The sequence below is a fragment of the Sinocyclocheilus rhinocerous genome, unplaced genomic scaffold, assembly GCF_001515625.1.
Source record: "Sinocyclocheilus rhinocerous isolate Xijiao unplaced genomic scaffold, SAMN03320098_v1.1 scaffold1537, whole genome shotgun sequence".
NCBI classification, from domain to species: domain Eukaryota; kingdom Metazoa; phylum Chordata; class Actinopteri; order Cypriniformes; family Cyprinidae; genus Sinocyclocheilus; species Sinocyclocheilus rhinocerous.
Window position 1 is genome coordinate 94,377 of NW_015659384.1, and position 22,323 is coordinate 116,699.

At 38.2% G+C, this 22,323-nt stretch overlaps 1 protein-coding gene across 1 annotated transcript; it reads left to right on the forward strand.

Moving 5' to 3' along the window:
• Positions 1-11,112: 11,112 nt before the first annotated feature.
• On the forward strand, positions 11,113-17,047 carry ormdl3 (ORMDL sphingolipid biosynthesis regulator 3). Its single transcript, XM_016532347.1, has 4 exons — positions 11,113-11,316; positions 11,547-11,761; positions 13,045-13,196; positions 16,057-17,047. The coding sequence occupies exons 2-4, from the start codon at positions 11,588-11,590 to the stop codon at positions 16,190-16,192; spliced, it is 462 nt and encodes a 153-aa protein (XP_016387833.1). The 5' UTR covers positions 11,113-11,316; positions 11,547-11,587; the 3' UTR covers positions 16,193-17,047.
• Positions 17,048-22,323: the final 5,276 nt, after the last annotated feature.

A 22,323-nucleotide genomic window follows, 5' to 3' on the forward strand; every position in this document is an offset into this window, starting at 1 on the left:
CTGGTGGCACTAAACGCCAACATACGAGTGAAGCCATGCACATAATAATGCTTCAGCCCCATGGCCTTTGTGTGTGTGTAAGGCTATGAGTGCGACTGCATGTTTGGCAACTCTCGCTTCATAAACGAAACCAGAAGATGCTGGTGGTTTGGAACGAGAGTGCAGCGGGGACCACATGCTAACTGGGACTACTAAAGCACATTAGTTCTGACAAGTATTGTATCATGAGCCAGGGGGGCTTTTGTCGTACGCCTACACAAATATTTTTGCAAAAAGCCTCATGTTACAAGAGAACCTTGTGAGGTCAGTGGCATTTTGAGGATGGGGTAATTAGTGGAACTATGACATATCAGCACTATTCGGAGGTAAATATGATCTCTGCAGAATGTAGCGAAATCTACTGAACATAAGTGCTTTAACAGTATTAACCTGTCAAATCGGAATAACATAATTTGAACAAATGGAGAAAAAAAAAAAAAAAATATATATATATTAAAATAAAAATATTCTGTTATAAATATATACAATGATATGTCATTTATTTGTTTCTGTAAAATACAGTATTATATTCATTATTTTAATATATTTCATTAATATTGCAGGATTAAAGTAGCTAATTATTTCATTTGTTTCTATATTTAAATGGAGAAACAAATGAAAGAAGAATTTTAGTTATAATAGGTCATTAAAAGGAAATTACTTTAGTCTCAATTTTTAATGTCATAATGATTTGAACAGTTTTGATTTCAAATTAATAATCTGAAAAGTACAAGTATGTGTGATATCTTTATGCGGCCCAGTTCAGTATACTTTGTACGAATTATGCTGGAAAGTGAGCTCTTATTTGGAAAGTCTGTTGTTATGTTGTTAATCATTGCTTTTCAAATCACAGATACGATTGTAATACACAACACAACGACTTTAGAGAAAAATAAATGTTCAAAGCAGCTTCAGGTTTAAAGTGTAATGATACTTAGGGTTAAACCTCAATGAATTTATTGAGACCCAAGCCAAGGGACATCCACACTAATGCCCCAATTAACACTCCTAACACGGCTGGAGTGCTGAGGCTATTAGCGAAGACAACAATATACCCCATCCAGCAGCCTGCTGGCTGACACCTTAACCTAACCTTATCTCTGACAAACACACCGCATCTATTTCACAACACTCCAACCTTCAAAAACAGCCTCGTTCGAACATTCAAAATAAATGGAGCCGGGTGAAACATGGCAGCGAGGAAAAAGACAGGCTAGCCTTTTCCGTCCCTCCAGTGGCTGAGGTTAAGATTCTTTGGACTGAGTCGAGAAGCTTTTTTCCACGCAGTCAACTGAAAGTGTTCTGTATTTACTGCCCTCTGAAAAATGATCACTGACCACCATTCTCCCCCAGTGCTACTGGAGAAAGTGATGCAGAAAGTGGGGATTGTTGCTACTCACCACCAGATGGGATAGCCTCCAAGCACCCGAGAGCTGGACAACCACATGCACATGAGATATCCAACCAGGTACAAATCCATGAGGTATGTCTTGTGTGGATGGAAATTGTCTATTGATCAGTACATAGAATTCCTAGAGAGGGGCTGAAAATTAAGTTCCAGCCGGCAAGTCTTAAGGAAAAGATGGATGCTTGAGAGAATAATTAGCAATTTTGTGGTTTAAATGAAGGCAAAAAAAATCTCCAGGGTTTGCTGCTTCTTTGAGTTGGGTGAGGAAAGTGTGTGTGTGTCCCAGTAGTTAGGAGAGTAAGTGTCTCTTTCACACACTCGCACACACGCTCCTACTCGTCCTCTGATTCCCTCCCTCTCACTGAGGTTCTTCCCTAAGGTACATATCTTTTTCTCTCCCCACTTTTTTTCCCCTTAGGATCATCAGGGCCAATATTAGAGAGAGAGAGTGAGAGAGAGAGGGGAAAAAAAACAACAAGCGAGGTTTGGAGATGTCAGCTGGCAAGCCAATCACAGAGCATGGCCTTAGGTTACGCAAAAAAAAAACAAAAAAAAAATTATTATTCCTGCCCATCTGTCAATCATGCACCACCCCCTGGTAATGTAGCAAAGAAAGAAAGAAACAGAGGGAGTGAAAGAGAGAGAGAGAGAGAGGAGGCTGGGAGGGAATAAGAATGAAAGGGTGTGAGCACTGAGTTTCAGAGAGGTGGATTTGTCTTATTAAGGTCTATATTGTCTGTATTAACTTCAAGGAAAACCAGCTGTGTCAGAGTCGGGCCTGCTGACGGCATCGGGGAACGTCGTCTCCATATTTAAGTACGCCATGCCCCGAACTAATTGTTCCGGATACGTGTGCGTGCACATGCATTCACACATTGTGAAGAATTTTGTCTTGGAGAATTTTGATGGCCGCGTCCTCCCCTTGTGACGACGGGGCACAAAGGGAACACAATAAAAAGCTGTAAAAGGTGGTGTGGCAGGGCCAGGCATGCAGTGTTCTCTGCCCCAGTGGCCCAAAGGCAGCACATTTTACATAAACACTATTGTCATTCGGATAGGATGAGGGCAGACGGCGCTGAGAAAGAGACACAGCACTAAAAGATGACAATGCATTCTAATATAGCCTCTGTCTCAGACTGACCCAAAACGCCAGGACAGAGGTGAACTGACCATGGTTTCAGATATAAATACCGGAGACCTGGGAAAAATTGCATTCAAATGAGTTTTATATCAGTAAGCATGTGTGCTTTTCCACTCAGAACAACCTAGAAATGCATTAAGAGAGTAAATCATATATTTTGTCAGACGACAAAATTTGAATTGAATAATTGCAATGCAAATGTGACAAAGTAGAATTAAGCACATTCAGAGAAATTAATATGACTGTAATTGTTAACTAGAAAAGAATAGCAAAGAAAAACTATGAATGTTGCCTTGAAAATAGATTATTTGGAAGTTTTGAAAAAAGTTTTAAAAGCTTTAAAGTTTGAAGGTCTATAGGACTTACAGAGATGATAGATAGATAGATAGATAGATAGATAGATAGATAGATAGATTAAATGTCACCTAGAAATGTGGAGTTTGTTTATATATTTCATCATATTTAATAGATTAACTTTTGGTGGAAGAACACTTAATTTCCTTTGTTGAATTTCTTTGAATTGCAATTCAGTGAATTCCTTTTCCTGTCATTCCGATTCCAATTCCAATTCAGTTTCCTGTAGGTTGTGGCCAATTCACTTCAAATTCCAGTTCATATATAAAAAAAAGTTTTCACATAAGTGCCCACCTCTTTTCCAGGAATGTTTAATTTGTGTTATTGTCCAGTATTCTCTTGCTTGGCTGTGGTCGGATAAACTCTCTCCTCCAATCCAGCGATCAAGGACTGAAGCCTGTGTTTCTGTTTATCTGCTAGTGCATCTATCTGTCTCACTCACAGCAGGGACATGGTCTGTGCCCAGCCACCGCAGGAGCTGAAGAGAGACACTGACAGCTCTGACCGCGGTCTGGAGGTCATATTTCCATTGCCTTTATTCTCCCACATCAGAAGGGTCAGAGTTGTGCTGCAACTGCACTTTGAGGCATGAGAGTTCATTCTGACATCTTAAATGTTTATCATAAACTGCATTTTAGTGTTTCTAACCTGATGCTGCATCCCTGATCTGATTAGATATGAACCTGTTAGTTAGACCGGAGGTTACATCGATGTGTAGCATGTGTTGTGTTCCCGACATCGAGAATAAAGATCTGCTTTCCATCAGCTGCATTGTGCCTAGATCAGCGGTTTGATTCTGCATTCTTGAAGAGTGACAGACGCGGATCTGCTCGCCAGGATTGGCTGGGAAAACCTGATCAGAGCGTAATTTACGAGTGGAGGCGAGGAATGGTCTGCGGTCGGCATCTCAACAACAGTGAAACCACATTTCCCAGGTCAAGGCTGTAAGGCCACGACACAACGGACCGGCTGGAAATGAGCTGACAATTAGAATCTCAAGGACTCGAACCCCAGCATGCACCGCAACGGTGTGAAGCCAGGACAAAAGCCAGAGATGCTTGACATAGCTACAGCACAAACAAGACCATTCCCTCCTAGCATAGCCATTGTGCTTCGGAGGAAGTTTTGATTCTCGTATCAATCGCACTTAATGAATTTACTGAAGTGGGCCCTAGAGCATGGAAATGAAGTGCACTAGCAGATCAATGGGAATAAAGAGACCCGCCCGGAGCTTTGACCTCTGGGTCAGGAGTCTCTCATCCTCCCTCATTAAGTCATGTTTGTGGACACTCCTGCTTTTTATTAGGGCTAGGCTAATACATCACCCTACACACCCACAAAGTAGCTCCTATAATCTGGGAAAGACACCCTTTTGGCTTCCTGTGAGTGAACGGAAGATAATTCAAGCTATTGCAAACAACACAAGTCGACTGGTAAATTAAAACATAAGGTGTGGTAACTTTTAACGTTGTTCTGCAAATTTCGTTGGTGTAATCTATTAATTTCAATAGGAATACATACAATTGGGAATTTCATGTGAGAGCAAAAGACTTCCCCACACAGATTTCGCAACCGGTTCAAGTTGGCCACGCAGTTTTGCCACGTTAACAAAAATAAAGATGCTTGATTTGAAAGTGACTTCTCGGTTTGTTCTTCTTCATACATTGCTAGACTATTGACAACAGATAATGTGACTGTTTTGCCTGCAAACTTTCACTGAAACTTCGCTAATGCGATAGCACCTTTAACGTTAGCTTTGATCCGTATGTGTTTGCCAGCAGCATGCGCAGGCAATGCAGAGACATACACAGAGGCCCCCTGTGGTGCGGGTTTCTAAGGCGACCCAAAAACGGCCGCAACCAGGTCCGGCTCTTTCTCAGGCTTTCCTCAAAGAGGGACATGTGTAGACCCCCACTGTCCCTCACACACACATCCTCAATCCGGACAGTGTGGCCAGACACAGGCAAGCAATAAAACCTGGATTAGCGGAGCGTTCACACATAACACTAGAGCGAGAAAGTTTCTTAACACGCCCAAGCCCACCCTCTCCTCACACACGTCTCTCCTCTCTTTCATTCCCTCCATCTCTCCTTCTTTTGTGTCTGCATCTCTCCTCCCTCCTCTTCCATTGCCCCTTTCTCTTCAGAATTTCATTGTTTGTTATTACCATGTTAGAGATAAAGGAGGCCTGAGGAATTAGTTTGTTCTTACAGTTGCAGAGAAAATCCGCTTAAGTCCGCAAGCCCCAAATTTGCGGTACCCAGAAGCCCCTGCTCTCGGGATTTAACTAGAAAGCGTATCTTTGTGGTGGGGGGAAAAATCATTTTGTAAGGTGCCAGCAGGGCTGAGATGGAGCAGTCCGGCCCGTCTCCGGGCCCCCGTCTCTGCATCATGTCCTGGAAATGGGTGCATTTGTATAATATCACTGCTTTTGTTCCTACTTTGTAAGCTGGGGACAAAGCCCATACACTCCTCCACCCCTCCCCGCTCATCCCCACCAAACAAACCTTTTTCATTAGAGCAGCAAACACTTTCCCTTTTCAATAGCCCTGATACTACGCATCATCCCCGGCATCTCCACAGGACTTGAGCGCTTTAAAGCGCCTCTCTTCTCTCAGGACACAGAGCTCGCTTAATTAAACCGCACTTAAGCCAGACAATAAGCCTTCGCGCAGGTCTGGGCGAGCCCGCCGAGAGTATTCATGGCCGTCGTAAAGCAAAAGCCGCGCGAGAGAGAGAGCTATATGCCAGATACTTTGTTCACACAAGATGAAGAGTCAACAGCCACCCCCACGCCATTTCTCTCCTAATAACCACCTTTAGAAAGTCTCCATCCCTGCACAATGCTTCTCCACTCCCCTCCTCTCGCTCTCAATCACCCTACAGGACAAAGCCTAAAGCTCTGCAGCCCCCCAGGACCCTCGGCCCCACAACAGACACTTCTTTTATTGAAATTCTTTGGTGTTCTAATCCTCAGCTTCCTCTATAGGACAATAATGGAGTGTCAGTATTTTAGCTTTTTCCAGTGTGGCTATCATTAGACTGGCTTGGGTCACAAGCCCTCTCTTCCTCTTTTCTCAGGTTTGAAATTATTCTTAACTCGGGGTTACTGAAGCTCGAAAATGAATACATTACCAGGGCATATTGCATATTTCGGGGTGCGTCGTCTGGCATGCATTCTTAAGCGAATATCAAATCAGACGTCACGTGAGAAGCGTAGACCTTATTTATTTTCAGAGTGCGAAAGTCCAAACCCCAGGCCCCAGACGATGATATTAGAGTTTTGAGTGAATGGATTTTATTTTAAGGTTAGAGGAAATAATGTCACTTGTATGTGTTAAATATGACATTTGGGGATAGAAGGTTTGTCTGTGTCAGGCTATGTACTTCTCAAAGGGTTAGTTCACCCAAAAATGAAAACACTGAAAGGGTTTGTTCTTGCGCATCAAGCAAGAGTGGTTCAGCTTCCATGTGTACCATATTTAATGTATGCACACTGATCATTGTTTATTTATGAATAAAAGGCTAAAATAAATCTTTTCATCATACCGAATAAAACGATTGTGTCTCTACAGAAGACTTGGATTAAACCGCTCGATTGATATGGATTACTTTTATGTCTTTATGAACTTTTTGAGGCGTCAATGTTTTGGTGGAATGACCTCAATTGGAGGGACAGAAATCTCAGGTTTCGAAAATATCTTAATTTGTTTTTTAAAGATGAACAAAAGACTTATGGGTTTGGAACGACATGACGGTGAGTAATTGATCAATTTTCAGTTTTAGGTAAAATATCCTTTAAGATGCCCAGCTGCTCTCTTCTGAGTGTTTAAGGGATATTTCACCTAAAATTGAGGATTCTTTAATTTACTCACCCTCACACACCAGCACAATAAAAGCACAAAAAGTAATCCATATGATTTGTGTCATATCCAACAAAAGCATAAAAGTAATCCATATGATTTGTACACTATATTGCAAGTCTTCTGAAGCCATACAATAGATGTCAGAAAAATCAGAAATGTATATTATTATTCATACGGAAGCTCTCAAATTGATTTGATATATATTCAGATAGGGCTCATGTAATACCTGGTTTTCACCAACAATGGCAAACATCATTGCCTCTTAAATTTCAGTCGGTTTCTCACATAGAGCTATCACATAGAAGACATTTAATTTAGTGCGTGGTTTGTATGGACTGCTGTTATGTTTCATTTCTGGTGTGTTTTTGTTTTTGTCTTTGTCTTTTTTTTTTTTTGTAGATTAACAGCACCCGGTGACCATTTGCTTTTATTATATGGAAAAATGCATCTCCTCTTGTAGTCTATAGAGAAAAAGGATTTTGAGCAACAAGGGTGAATAAATTATGACAGCATTTTCATTTGTTACCCATTTAAGATGTCACCTGAGTATCAACAAACTGTGGTGAGATCATTTTTAATCTGGGGTTTATTTGATTCCTTTACTGCCAGAAAAATGCGCAAAAATTTTACTTTTAGGGCACATTTGTCAAACTCCGCTCCTGGAGGGCCACTGCCCTGCAGAGTGTAGCTCCAACCAGCTCCAAAACCCCTGCCTGCAAGTTTCTAGTAATCCTTAAGACCTTGATTAGCTGGCTCAGGTGTGTTTAATTAGGGCTAGAGCTAAACTCTGCAGGACTGTGGCCCTCCAGGAACTGAGTATGACACCCCTGCTTTAAGGGTACAACAGCTTGTTACTTGGGGCAGTTCCCTTTAAGGGGCAACTTTGTACCTTGTCTACTCCTGAAAGGTGTGTATCACTGCCTTAGAGAACTACTATTTGAGGATGAATAAGGTACGAAGATGTCCTTTTGAGGGAACTGTCCTAGTGACAAGCTGTTGTACCCTATTTTTGGGAGTACTTTAGTCCATGGTGACAGTCATTAACTACTGTATAAATTGCTGTACAGCTCTTTTTACAACTGATCCTCAAACCTGTTTTTATGCTAATTCGTCACTTAAATATACAATACAATATATACAAGGTAAATTTATACATATATACATTGTATATTTATATATGTATACATTTATTTGCTAACAACATAAAGCAAACACATAAGGCATATACTATACATAATTAGGTTTAAGTTCTTATAAAGCAGTAAACATTAAAGCTCTATAATATAGTAAGGATGGAGAATGTAGTAAAGTAATAGAAATTAAATATGACTCAATTCAGTACGTAGCCTATAAAATATTGTGAGTATAAAGTATCTTTGTAGTGAGAGAAAAACATCAACAGTGTATTTATACTGACATCTTCTGGTTACTCACAGTACTGTCATACATTTATCAGAAATTACTGTTAAAATCCTTTAACTATGTAGACACCGGAGACCATCTTATAGACTGCTGTGCTCCTTAAACCTCCATATCTTGTTACATTTATTTGGGAAAAGTGGAATCAGTATGCTAAGGTGTTTTTTAAAGCAGGAATAGGCTGGGATTGGCTTGAAATATTTGAGGCATGCAATTAGGGATGTTCCAAATTCTAGTTAAAAACCTCTGGGGCAAATATGCGTACGTGTGTAAGAACATGAACAGTCAGCGAAAATTCCATCTTGTATAATCTCGCATAAATTCCCTGAGCTGTTGTCTTCTGTAAGACGAACAGTAGTAATTATGGAAGCTCTTAAAACGAAATAACTTCATACTTCTGTAAACTTCATGATTTTCATAGACTCATCAGAGAGTTGTCATAAATCTCAAGGCAGCATCTGTTAAAAGTAAAAGTTTACTGTATAAGTAAATAAAAAAAAAAGGAAAATAGTAATTTAATGAAAATACCCACAGTTTAGCTTCTCTTGACAAAATGGCAATTTGATCTCATCAGCAGCCAGTGATTTACTCTGCATAAAGTCATCGGCTAATTAACGTCACATGCATTTGTCCCTCAGGGGACAGAAAGACACAATGCTGCTGCAATTCTATAGTCTAAACGTAATCTTGTCTTTAAAGGTAGCCTACTTCCAACAGGCTCAGGTCCAGCTGATGGAATCACATCACATTGGGAAACATAAATCTTCGGGCCTAAGGGTTGCATTGTTAAAGAATATCAGAGTAGCATATAATTTAACAGCTTTTAAAATGTAGTAGCTCCCCGCCAAGAGCATTGTAAGAGCAAGAGAGGGAAGACCACAGCGCTTTGAAGTTGTGTGCGTTTGCTTCGGTTTAATCATCAGTGAAGACGCTCCCACGTCATTCAGACACATGGCTCACGTTTCAGTTCCTACAGGGCAAAATGACAGAGTTTGTGTAGCAGAGCTGATATTTCACACATCTTTGGCCCAGAGACTAAGCAACTTCTTTTAGAAGCCTATTAGTGGCCCTATGCCTATTAATGCCCTTATAGCATTTGTTGGAGCATTAGCTTCTCATAATGCAATGTGTAGGATGGAAGGACTATACCACAATGAGCTGTGCAATATTACAGGACTACTGCAATGATGAGCTGACTTCATGAATATACCTGTTACAAATTCTTCAAATATAACAATTTTAAGTCAGTTATGTAGCTTTTAGGTTATGCATGACTGCGAAACATCCTCTGTTTTTCATTGTGAAAGTATTTCATCTTGTTTTAGGTGACTGAGGTGTGCAGCATCTATAGATAAAGCTTCAGAACAACATTATCTTCATAGTAGTCGACTGGCCTGACCATAAATGGTATTTCTGAAACTATGGACACTTTTGGCTTTAAAATAATAATTTCTAACTATGTCCAAAAGTGAACACACATACATCAGAGAATACTGTCTTTTTTTGTCATGTTTCTGAAAGTTAAAGAACATTTCCACCACAATATAATTTTCATTACATCTCAAATCATGCATTGTGTTTATATTATTATTAAAATATTATTCTGTGGTGCAAATGGCAGCGATGGAAATTACATTATAAACATTTTTGTAATAAAATGCTGCAGCTAATTTCAGAGCTAGCATTTTATCTGTCATAAATACACATAATAAAAATAATATTATTAATTTGATAAATTATTATAATATTATAATATTTTAAAGTTTATATTCATTTAACTTTTTTAGATTTCACACGTATAGATGATCAATTATTCATATTTATTTTATAGATTTCATAGTATGATATTCTCGGATAAGGAGCAAACTCTTTACTTGAAAGGCATTTGAAAAAAAATAATCTAGAAAAAAAGGGTTTCCAAGGTGACCTTCATTTAATAAATAAACAAACAATCAAACAAACAAAAAGTTAGGAAGAAAAATCTGTTTGTTTTAATAAAAATAACCCCAGAAACAGTGTCAGAAACACCCATGGTATATTTATTTTTCAGTGCACAGTAGAAATGAATAAAACGAATTACCTCTGAATGTAAAACATGACACATTATAGTTTAATCCCATACCTTTTCACTCTATTGATCAATCTCACATGTTTTAATCATAAATACTTGAGTTATGCAACATATGATGATACTTAAAGGGACAGTTCAGCAAAATGAAAATCCTGTCACCATTTACTCGTCCTCACAGTGATCCATACCAACTTGTCTTTATTTCTTTTGTGGAACACAAAGGGGAAGTCAGGAAGAATGTTAGGGACTGACATCATTTGTCATCTTTCAGCGACATTGCATTATTCCCCCCCCATACTATGAAATGTGAACTTTCATAGTATGGTGACTGAGCCTCTTAGTCCCTAACATTCTGCATAACTTCTCATTTTGTGTTCCAGAGAAGAAAATGAGTCGTGCAGTTTTGGAACAAAAGAAGGGAGAGTCAATGATGACAGAATTTTCACTTGGTGAACTAATACAATGAACACATTGCAACTTTAATAGCGGAATACAAAGTATCCAGTGTTGTGAAATTCTGTTACAGGTCAACTTATAACAGAAACATGAGACATTTGAGACTGCTACAGTGTGGGTAATAATTTGTTTAAATAAACTACCATACCCATAAATCTCAGTATTTTTGCATAATCGCCTAATCTCTTTCGCAAGCACTTTATGTGACGTTAAGCAACCTTTTTAACAAAATTAACAACGCATCGAACGTTGATTGGGCGACATCCTCCACGTGACTCACATAATCCAATCAGCGGTTACCTCGATGACTACATTTCCATCCTTCTAAAGGTGAGTTCTGAAAAAACGATGACGTGAAACGATGAAGTCTTGCTGTGTTGTCACCATCTGTTTACTTTGCACAGGAACAAAGTGCTTCAAAGCAAACATGATGAAATAAACAGACGAGTCAAGTTGCGAAAAACGGCAAAGCTACATTGCACAAGGGCTCCAGAACGGAAGATATCTCGATAACGTTTGCGAAACAAATTACAGCCAGAGGAAATAGAGCTATTATTTGTTCGTAAGTACTGTGAAGTTTCTGCGTGACCCGTGCTTCGTCCCGCTTACCATTTTAAATAACAACAAATGAACAGTTTCAGAAGTTGTGTTGATTTTCCACACTCTGCATATTGATGCTTATCTTTACATTTTGTTGTATGACTTTTTATAGTCTATGCGTCTAAATGTCAGTGAACGTAGTATAATTTTAGACCCATATGTGTATTTACACGTGTCTCATGTGTCTGACAGTAAGTACGCAATAGTTCTGAGTGTCCCTCTACTGCGCGAGGATGAACGTGGGCACGGCACACAGTGAGGTCAATCCAAACACACGAGTGATGAACAGCAGGGGTATATGGCTCTCCTATGTGCTTGGCATCGGCCTCTTACACATCATATTGCTCAGCATACCCTTCGTCAGCGTGCCTGTGGTCTGGACCCTCACCAACCTTATCCACAACTTGGTAAGAGCTGCTAAATTACACGAGTCTCTAAAGTTTATCCGTAGTGGTTGTTGTTTTGCTATATTACGTGATCAAACACAGTACCAAAATTGTTTATTGTTAAAAAAAGGTACCAAAATTATCCTTAAATCAAGCTCTGAAATGTATTAAAAATGACTATGAACTTCATTGGCCCAAAATATGCAAAATTATTAACATGGCATATTGACCGAATAGGAAAATTTCTATGGTTTCATGCAGTGATTAAGTGATAAAGGACAATTATTTTGCTCAAAGCGTGTTTGTCCTCACTGGAAGTGATCCTATTATATTTTTATATATGTTTTTATTACTATTTTACATACTTTTATATTATATTTAATATAGTATGTTGTATATTTAAAACTTTTATGTAGTTTATTTATGGTTCGCCATTCATCTAATTAGACAAGCTTCTAAGTGACAGTTGAATTTGTGCAGTTTTTGCTTTGTACATCCAGCAAAAGTTATGGGAAGCATTTGTCCTCCTACAAGTTGGTTATTGGTATATGTTTTGCTTTCAAAAAGGCCTGTTCAGGATAACTATAAAGTTTTAATAAACTTTTTAATTCTGTTAGAATAGCCAAGTCCACAGCTATAATGATAACGACACAGAGGAACAATATATTTGGAATCACTTTCATTTTTTTTCCTGCTAATGAGAAATAAAAACATTGACAGCCAGTCAGAATCCACCTGACTATAAAGAGCAGGTAACATAACTAATTAATAAATAGAACATTACCATGCATTGATGTGAATGCTAAAATCGTTATTGTTATAGAAATCTTTATAATTATGAACAGGCGTTAACCACAGTAGAAACACTCCTGTAGTTAGTAACATTGTTATTTCCTGGTCCATAACAGATCTGCGACACATTTTGGCTTACAGTCTGCCATTGCAGAAAACCATTGCATTAGTGTCATAGTGTAAATGTAGCACATATGCTTTCTTAAGAGATTTTTAAGATGCAGAGGCTTAAAATAATCATTTGTTTTGTGACAGTCCCCAGCTGCAGAAACTCTGAAACGGCAACATTTTTTCTTGCTGAATTTTGGCCCGTTCAGTTGCTGACTCCAGGTTCTGTAATTTCAGCCAATGTTGGACTAACAGAGCCATCCTGTATCGCCTTTCTTAGTCGTCCTGCTGCCAAAATGGTTCAGCTCTTGCTGTTGTCCTAAGAGTTTCACAACATCTGCTGAGAGAACTTTGAGGAATTGTACCAAAGGTCATGATGTTCTGTGACTCTCTTTCTGCTATAGTGCATGTATATCTTCCTACACACGGTAAAAGGAACACCGTTTGAGACTCCGGACCAAGGAAAGGCCCGGCTTCTGACCCACTGGGAACAGATGGACTACGGGGTCCAGTTCACCGCCTCTCGAAAGTTTCTCACCATCACCCCTATTATACTGTAAGAGTGTTCGCCTTTGCTCTGGGCTGTTAGAAGCTTCATTCTGCCTGTCACGCTAATTTGTCCCTTTTGGTTGTGTTCTGCACACGCACTGGGAAGGCTTTCACAGCTTGCTCTGCATGACCATGAGCAAGAGGCAGTGATGCTGACTTCCTGTGGTGTCTGCTGGCAAGGAGAGCCGGATTTAGAAACAGTTAGTCAGTCAGTCAGATCATTTGCTCTTTTCTTCTCTCTCTCATGTTGTCTTCTCTCATATTGTGAGGGTATATCTGTCGGTTACAGTGAGAGACGAGGAGGTTTGTCTTGATTTTACTTTCGTTCTTACTGGTAACATGAAACAGGACCTTAAAAACCTTGAATTTTTATTTTAAAATATGCTTGCCTCTATTTTCAGGAAAAAATGTGACCCTGGACCACAAAACCAGTCATAAGAATCAATTTTTTAAAATTGATATTTATACATCATCTGAAAGCTGAATAAATAAGCTTTTCATTGATGTATGGTTTGTTAAGATAGGACAATATTTGGCCGATATACAACAATTCGAAAATCTGGAATCTGAGGGTGCAAAAAAATCATAATCTTGAGAAAATCGCCTTTAAAGTTGTCCAAATGAAGTTCTTAGCAATGCATATTACTAATCAAAAATTAAGTTTTGATATATTTACAGTAGGAAATTTACAAAATATCTTCATGGAACATGATATTTACTTAATGTCCTAATGATTTTTGGCATAAAATAAAAATCAATAATTTTGACCCATACAATGTATTTTTGGCTATTGCTACAAATATACCCCAGCGACTTAAGACTGGTTTTGTGGTCCAGGGTCACAAATTGTGATGTTTTGTAAAATTTGATGTATTTCAAAGTGACAAGATATTTTACCAAAAAAAGAAAAAAATGTAGAGTGAGACTTCCCTGCTGACAAAACCTGTTTAAACCAGCCTTGTTTGCTGGTCTTAGCTTGTTAAAGTTGGTCTCAGATGGTCTAGCTGGACTGCTGGTGTTTAGGGTTAATCTCTTAGCCTGACCAGCAGAAAAGTACTTCAAGCCCCTCTAAAAACAGCCAACAGACCAGGCTGACCAGTCTGAGAGAGCAGCTGAGATCAGCAAATCATAAGATGTTGTTTTCAGCTGGGTTGATTATATCCTTTGAGAATTTGATGTTGAAAAGTGGGCATTACATAGTAGCAGTGTTGTTTTAGTATTATTTATATACTATTATTGTTACGCGTTGGTGAGGTACAAACGCACGAGGACGAAGGAGATCAACAAAAAGGTATTTTAATTAGAAAATCTAGCCTGTTCCCCTGTGACCTAGTTTCTGTCTCTGGTTGATTGTTTCATTTGGTTCAGATGTGTGTCATCATTATCGTCATTAGCTTCCCTTTATTAGTTGTGTTGCGTTCGGTGGGTAAAATACAAAAAATACATATTTTTTTGGCGGGGTTCTCCTGTTACAATTCACATTCCAGGGCCTAAATATCACGTTATTGGGGTCGCTTCAACCTGCTGACTCACGGGCGTCGGCGACTCCCTCAGATCGTGTCTTTGATAATTCACACTGCGTGATTGTCACTCGCGTGAACGAGCACCGATTTTTCTCAGATTTCGGGCATTTGTCGGCGATTTCGCAAAACCTGTCGGCGAGTGAAAAATCGGGCTAAAATCGTGCAGTGTGAACTCGGCATAACTGAAAACAACAGACATGTGACAATTATGGTGTTTATTGATGTTTCTAACTAGCTTTTGCCATATTTCCTATTCTGTTTCTCTTTAACTTTAATCAATTTAAGTAAACTCCAACTTCAATTTAAATTAGTTGCCAGTTCAAGTTTAATTGTTCCATCTAATAAAAAAGTATTTTTATACTATAAAAAAAGTAATAATAACAATAATGCACATCGATTGTTTTTGCAAAATAAACCCAGACAGGGTGATCAAGACCCTGACACGAAGCGGAGCGCTTTTGCGTCACCCTGTAGGGGTTTATTTTGCAATAACAACCGTCTGGATGTACATTATCCTGCTTATTACACGGCTACTTGGCACATATGTAAATAATGAAATATTGATTTGAGTTATATTTTATTACTTCTTTAAATGCAAAGCTTCCGCAAAGAAACAGTTCCTAACAAACAGCTTTGAGCCTAGACGAAGTTCACTAATTACACTACTTTTCACCACAAAAATAAACTCGAGGACATAAAATGTTATTTGAGAAGAAAGTGTTTTAAAATCATATCTGTTTATTATCTTAAATCCCTTACAGCGTACAAAACAATAATTCTGGCAACAAGACAAACACTTCAACAATATTACTGAAGTCCGCAGGTTTCATTTTACAGTAAATACAGTCAATAACAGGGGTTCAAGATGATAACGGTTGCGTTTGAATAAAACAAGAGAGTGCGCACTGGTGTAATATGAAAGACGTGAACGATGCGCCAGCCTTAATTATTTGGATGTTAAATACCTCAAGTTATCCATAGAGCCGTGTAATAACATTATCTAATAGCCTGTACTGATGTAAAAAGAATTTCAATAAATATATTATATTATATTATATTATATATTATGTTATATTACATATTAACAGTTTTTTCTTTAGAATAGCATGCACTATACGAAAAATGTTCATTAAGAAAGTAAATGTATCTGATTTTATATTGATTATAATCATCTTTTTATATGTATGAAAAGCATTCTGTTGCAGCATGAAGAAACCACATCCTGGGTTTCCATTAGATGCAGTCTTATGCTGTGCTTGCTTGAGCAACTTCTGTAGCCTCTGTATCTGTGCATCTCATGTTGCTATCTGACATCTGACTTGATCTTTTCCTTCCCCTCTGCAGGTATTTCCTGACCAGTTTCTATACAAAGTATGACAGGGTCCACTTCATCATCAACACCATTTCCCTGCTCACTGTGCTTATCCCCAAACTGCCTCAGTTCCACGGGGTCCGTCTCTTTGGAATTAATAAGTACTGACGAGGCTTTGATCTTCAGCACAAGAGGATGTGTGGCCCCTTACTCTGTGGGAATAAAAAAAGGGGGAAATTTAGGGCTTCATCGGATGCTCTGCTGCTTTGCGGTCAAAGTGGCTGAAAAATCTGCTATGGTATCACTTTTATTGATGTTTTTTGTATAACATTCAGTAGATACAAACACAATTGTAGAACCACCAGCAGAATGCAGCAAAAGAGGGTCTCTGGATATGTTAGGACCACCGTTATACTCTGTATTGAAACGGAGAGTGTTGGTTAACTGTGTTATGTACGTCATTTGGACCCGTGTGTTAGATTTCAGTCACTTTGGCAGAAATGCTACATTGATGCAGTGAATCAGATGGGTCAAAATAGGCCGGTTCATCTCTTCTTAACTGTTTTGGGGGCCTGAGTCAGCACTTCCCAATGTTCCCCACCCCAATGTTCAGCACTGGGGTGTTTAAAAAGAGAAAAAAGGTACTGTGTTTCTGAAGAAAGTGTACAAGGCTATTTTTAGCCAAAAGACTGGCTTCAATTCCATTGTTGGACAATGTCACCCTGTCCTGATAAAACTTTTGCCAGATCCGTATTTCATGTTTTTAGATTTAAAACAAAACTTGTTGAATTTTATATATGCACAACCTGTTAAAATGTTTTAATCATGTGTTGGTTGCAGCGCTACATATCTAGTCTTTCACTCTTTTATAACATGCACTAATATTGAAGAACAAAAAAAAGTTAGTTGCACGCATGGGAATTAAAAACCTGTAAGAGTGGCTTCAGATGGGGAGAACGGGTACAAGGGAATATTGAATTGGATCTTTTTTTCCCCCCAAGAGAGCAGTCTAACTGTGCATATGACCTTTAGACCGCAATATGTCTCGTTGGACACTTGTGTACAGCTACTGCACTTCATGTCCAGGTCTGAGTGAGGATAGATTAAATGCTTATATAGTTTGCTAAGGTGCAGAATATTTCTGTGAAGCATCATCAAAATGTAAATAAGATGTGTAAGTGCTTATCATTGTTTACGGTCAATGACAATGTTCACTTTTACCTTGTTGGTCTCACAAAGGCAGTAACTGAAACAGCCTTTTTATTTTATTTTTTTTAAATTAGCGATTTAAAGCAAACCTGTCTGTCACAGTACAGATCTACAGATTTTAGTTTTGACCAGATATGTAGCTACTGCATTTTGCCTTTGTACAGCAGTATGGACTGATGACAGGCCCTGTGATATGCATTTTGCATTTGACAGTACTATACTAAGCATAATTTATAATAATTAATAATTGTCTTAATTTTTGTACCAAAAAGTTATATTGGAATTATGTATGGTCTGTGACTAACCCTGCAGACATATTCCTAGTACTTACTCAAAAGGTTGCTTTGAAAATGACATTGCTTGCCTTTATTGTCTAATACAGCATTTCACTGTCGTAGCAGTTTGTTATATTGGTGTCTGTCATGCTCAGTGTGGAGTTTGTTTTATTGCTGCCCTCTCTTCAATGGTATGGATTACTGTCAGAGCCATTATGAAACCAGTAATCCGGCATCTGTGGAGCAATGCCTTATCTAGCAGATCAGTTGACCTTGATATGTATTTGCTCTTATCTTAGTTTGCTTTGTAAGTCATATTCTGTGTTTTATCAACTTTATGTGACAGATGCTTGTTTATTGTTGACACTTATTACAATGGTAGAAACTGTATTTTGCAAATACCTTTATTACTTCATAATTGATTTGTTGACAGGGTACCTTTCGCAATCGTGTTTAATGCAACTGCAGATCAGCATTGTGACGGGGCTAATACGATGTGAAAATCATTTTTACTGTTGATCGTTCATTTAGAGCTCATTTGTTCATCAGCTGGGCTTCAGTTCTCATCATGTGTCTCTCGTTCGACTCGGCTAGCTAATGGGGCGTTCCCTGAAATTAATTTTTGTTCCAGGCTGTATTAGTACATTTAAACTGCTATTTAATCGTGTCTAATCTTTTGTCACAGAGTTAATACTGCAAGCAGTGAATCTTTATGTTTTGGGAACTGTAAGAACAAGAACTCCTTGTGGCTTGAGAAGTTGGTCTGTTGTGGTGTGGTGTAATCTGAGGTGTTGCGTACCGTGCTGCATCTGGCCTTATCAGCTGGCAGGATGCTGACTGATATCAGAGCCTTTCTTTCTCGTATAGTCAAGTATGATGTCTTTTAGGTGCAGCAGAGGCTCTTGGAAAGATTGTCAGTTGTGGTACTGTTCTGCCATCTCTTATTCGACAGTTTCTCCTGTTTACATTCACACAGTGATTGTGATTGACAGCAGCAGTGAAGGGACTCTCATCAGCAATTCACTAGCTGCACAGCGGGATGCTGTGCAAGGTTAAACAGCAGGGATAATCTTATCCTGTGACTGATGAAGCGTATTCATCAGTTAATGTGAAACAATGCGCAGTAATGAATGAATGAACTCTACCTGACATTTTACAATGAGCCAGATGAATAAAAACAGACATTTAGAGGGATAGTTCAGCCAAAAATAGAAATACTATCACTTACTCACCCTCGTGTCATTCCAAAGCTGATTTTCTTTGTTGTTTGGAACACCAAATGATATTTTGAAGACTGTTTCAACTTTTCTGTATAATAAAGGCAACATTAGACCCCATTAACTTATTTTATGGTCAAGTGACGAAAAAAAAAGGAATTTAAATATCTTATTTTCCATATATACACTGAACAAAATTATAAACGCAACACTTTTGTTTTTGCCCCCATTTTTCATGAAGGGTTGGAACGATGTGAGGGTGAGTAAATTATCTCAGAATTTTTGTTTTTGAAACTATTCCTTGATCTATGGCTTCAACATAGATCAAACCAGGAAAATGACATTTCAAAGATGATTTCATCTAGTTTAACAAATGAGAAAATGTACCTTAAAGACAGCAACAATATTAAGAAAGCACCATGCCAGTATTCCAGTGTGCAACGTGAGTCAGGGCTGTGCTCTTTGGGCTGTTACCCAAAGCCAGCAACTTTTTAAACATTGACTGGGTGAGAGTCGGTCAGAATGGTCGAGAGTGAGGCCTCATGTGTCAGTGTCAGCTCTCCATTACTAGCTACAGCCTGTGTAAGCTGTCTATCACCCTGTCAACACGGTTCTCCCCTCAGTGAGCAGATCCATTCCAAACATGAGGTGTTTCCTTCCTTCTACACATATTTTACAGTGGTCTTTTCACTAGCATAATTTTGATAATAAATTTGAAAAGTGCACCTGTAGCATATAAGGTTATACAGTGATATTTATTTTTGCACAAAAGGCTACAGGACCAAGTCACATTGATGCAGCACACAAAGCTGACTGTTCATCAAATTCTAGCCTGGACTTGGTTGATTATTCAGCACACTTCTGGGAATTTCTTTTATATACAGAAAGAATTGATTAATTTGGTAAGAAGTATTTGTAGACATTCTCACTGCTTTTCAGAGGTTTGGCATTGGTAAGATTTTTGAAAGAAGTCTCTTACGCTCACCAAGACTGGATTAACTGTTTTCTGTTATTTATTTATTTTAAAATGTAGTTTATTCCTGTGACTTTAAAGCTGATTTTTTAAGACTCCAGTCTTAAGTGTTACATGATCCTTCTGTTACAATGTAAAAGTCTTTATTGTCACTTTTGTTCAGTTTAATGCATCCTTTCTTTATAAACATATTTATTTATTTATTTAAAACAGAAAAAAAAAAAACTTACTGACCCCAAACTTTTGAACTGTAGTGTAGATGGAGTAGGTAACAGTTGTTCGATTTTATGTTGGAACATGATAATTTGGATACTGAGAGCAGGTGTATTGGTAATTACTGTAGTGATGGTATTTACATATTAAACAGAAGATTTTATTTGTACTGCATTAAAAAACGGAAAAGGTACTAGTAAATTTCTGCCAGGACATTGTCTGTTAAGATGACAAAAACTTAATTCAACCCTAAAACATGCAGTACATAATTTAAAATATTGGTAAAAACACCTGTGAAAAATCAATGTGGAAAATGATTTCATATTAACACCTTTTACAGACTTTCCTTGGAGTGTGGTAGATTCTGTTCAACTGAAATGCTTTTAATTATCCATTTATATAATGTCATTAGAAATAAAAGTGAATTCTAAAGGAAAACATATTTTTTCATCCTTTTTAGCACGCTGACATGATGTGCAAACATCTAAAATATCTGAGTTGACCATTAGGTGTCAGCATAGCTACTGTTATAAAATGTTTTTACATTTTTACAAGTTAATTTGCTGATAACTATTCAGTGTAGTTTGTGGTTACCATAGAGACATAATTATCTGGTCATTGTTAAGATTTTTATGGTTTTCCATAAAAAAGTGTGTGTATTTTCAGGAAGAAAACCGGATATTGACCCTGTCAACAGTCCTTGACTGTAGTCCCATTAATAATACAATCACCTGATCATGTGTTGTCTTTGATAACTTTGAAGGACCCTGTGTCATATTTTAATGGTCTTCAAAAAGCAGTCTGGCATTTTTTTTATTTTTTTATTTCAATTATTTTTATTTTATTTTATTTTGTGCGTATTAAATGTGCACTAAACATTAATGTTTTTTTTTTCAACTAAAGCTAAAGTTCAGCTAAATGTTTAATGTCTGTCCCACATAAAACAACAACAACAACAAAAAAAAACGTAAAAGTATATCAATACATTAGGAATATTCTCTGAAGAATGTTGGTTACCAAACAGTTGACTGTAGCCATTGACTAAAAAAAAAAATGCTGTGGAAGTCAATGGCTGCCATCAACTGTTACCAACATTCTTCAAAATATCTTCTTTTGTGTTCAACCGAAGAAGGACACAAATACAGGGTTAAAACAAATGGATGGTGAGTGAAGACAGAATTTTAATTTTGGGCTTGAACTATTCCTTTAACAGGGGTCCCTGCTCCATCTCCACCAAGGGGTCCTGGGTCTAGAAAGGCTGAAGACTTCTGCTCTTCTCAATTCCACTTGTGTTTTGTATTATGTAGCGTCTGCTTCAGTCAGCAAGGGGCAGTACATGCCACAAGTTGACGCTAATCCATAGTGGCATTTGCCATCTAAAAATAGGATTTGCCTGTGGATAAAGGCTCTTTATTTATTTTAGCCCAGATATTTAACAGACATAATGAGTTTTGTTTTAGCGTGTTGTATTCATTGCTGACAGTGATATTTTGTCACCTCGGTTTACTATTTTACATTTTTAAACGGTATCAAGGCTAATGCAAGTCTCTGTGGTCTTTCATTTGAAAATATACAAAGGCTGCTTTATCTTTCGCCACCCACCGCTTTCATTCTGTCTTTTATTCTGTCCTTAAATCCTTTATGTCCTTGAATTTCTTTCATTCTTTCCGTTTCTCTCTCTCTCTCTGTCAGGTTCTACCCATCAGTTCAGTCAGCTGGATGGGAACATGGCTTAAATCTGTGCACTGGGAACATGGGGAACCCCATGGGTTTTAAAATATTCCTCACTTTCCTCTGCAATGCGTTGGCATTTGAAGTTGCTCCTCTTCCTACGGAAACGTGATCTCTGTGATTTAAAGGAGCTCACTTTGAAAGGAAGCACATTTTATTTAAAAAAATCAGCTTTCAAAGCTCAGGATGTGAAATATAGATGCTCTGTGGTGCCTTATAGTTGTTTGTTCTTGTATCGAAGTGCTTTTTTCCCTGAAACTGAATCTTGGGTAGGGGGATTTACACATTTAAATGACCCAACAAATGAGGACTATGTGAGGATTGTGTCCCTCAGTGTGTGAGGACACACAGGAGACTCGGACACCACGGTCATGTCCCACAACCCAAAAAATAGAACTACTAAAGTGGAGGTTGCATTGAATTATGGATATAAATAGAGTCGCCCCTGATTAGGTGCATTAAACATGAAGAATTGGTTCTTTCAGGATCTGCATGATGGAGAGGACAACCACTGCTATGGAGAGAGGCCTAAAAACTTGGTTTTAAAGTAGCGAAGTTCACACAGTCAGTGTTTGGCATTGACAAGCGTATTTAACAACAGGTATGACTCTCAAGGTGTGGTGGTCCAATATGTTATTGTATGGGTGTTAATGTTAATGTATCTACATAGAACATAGAATT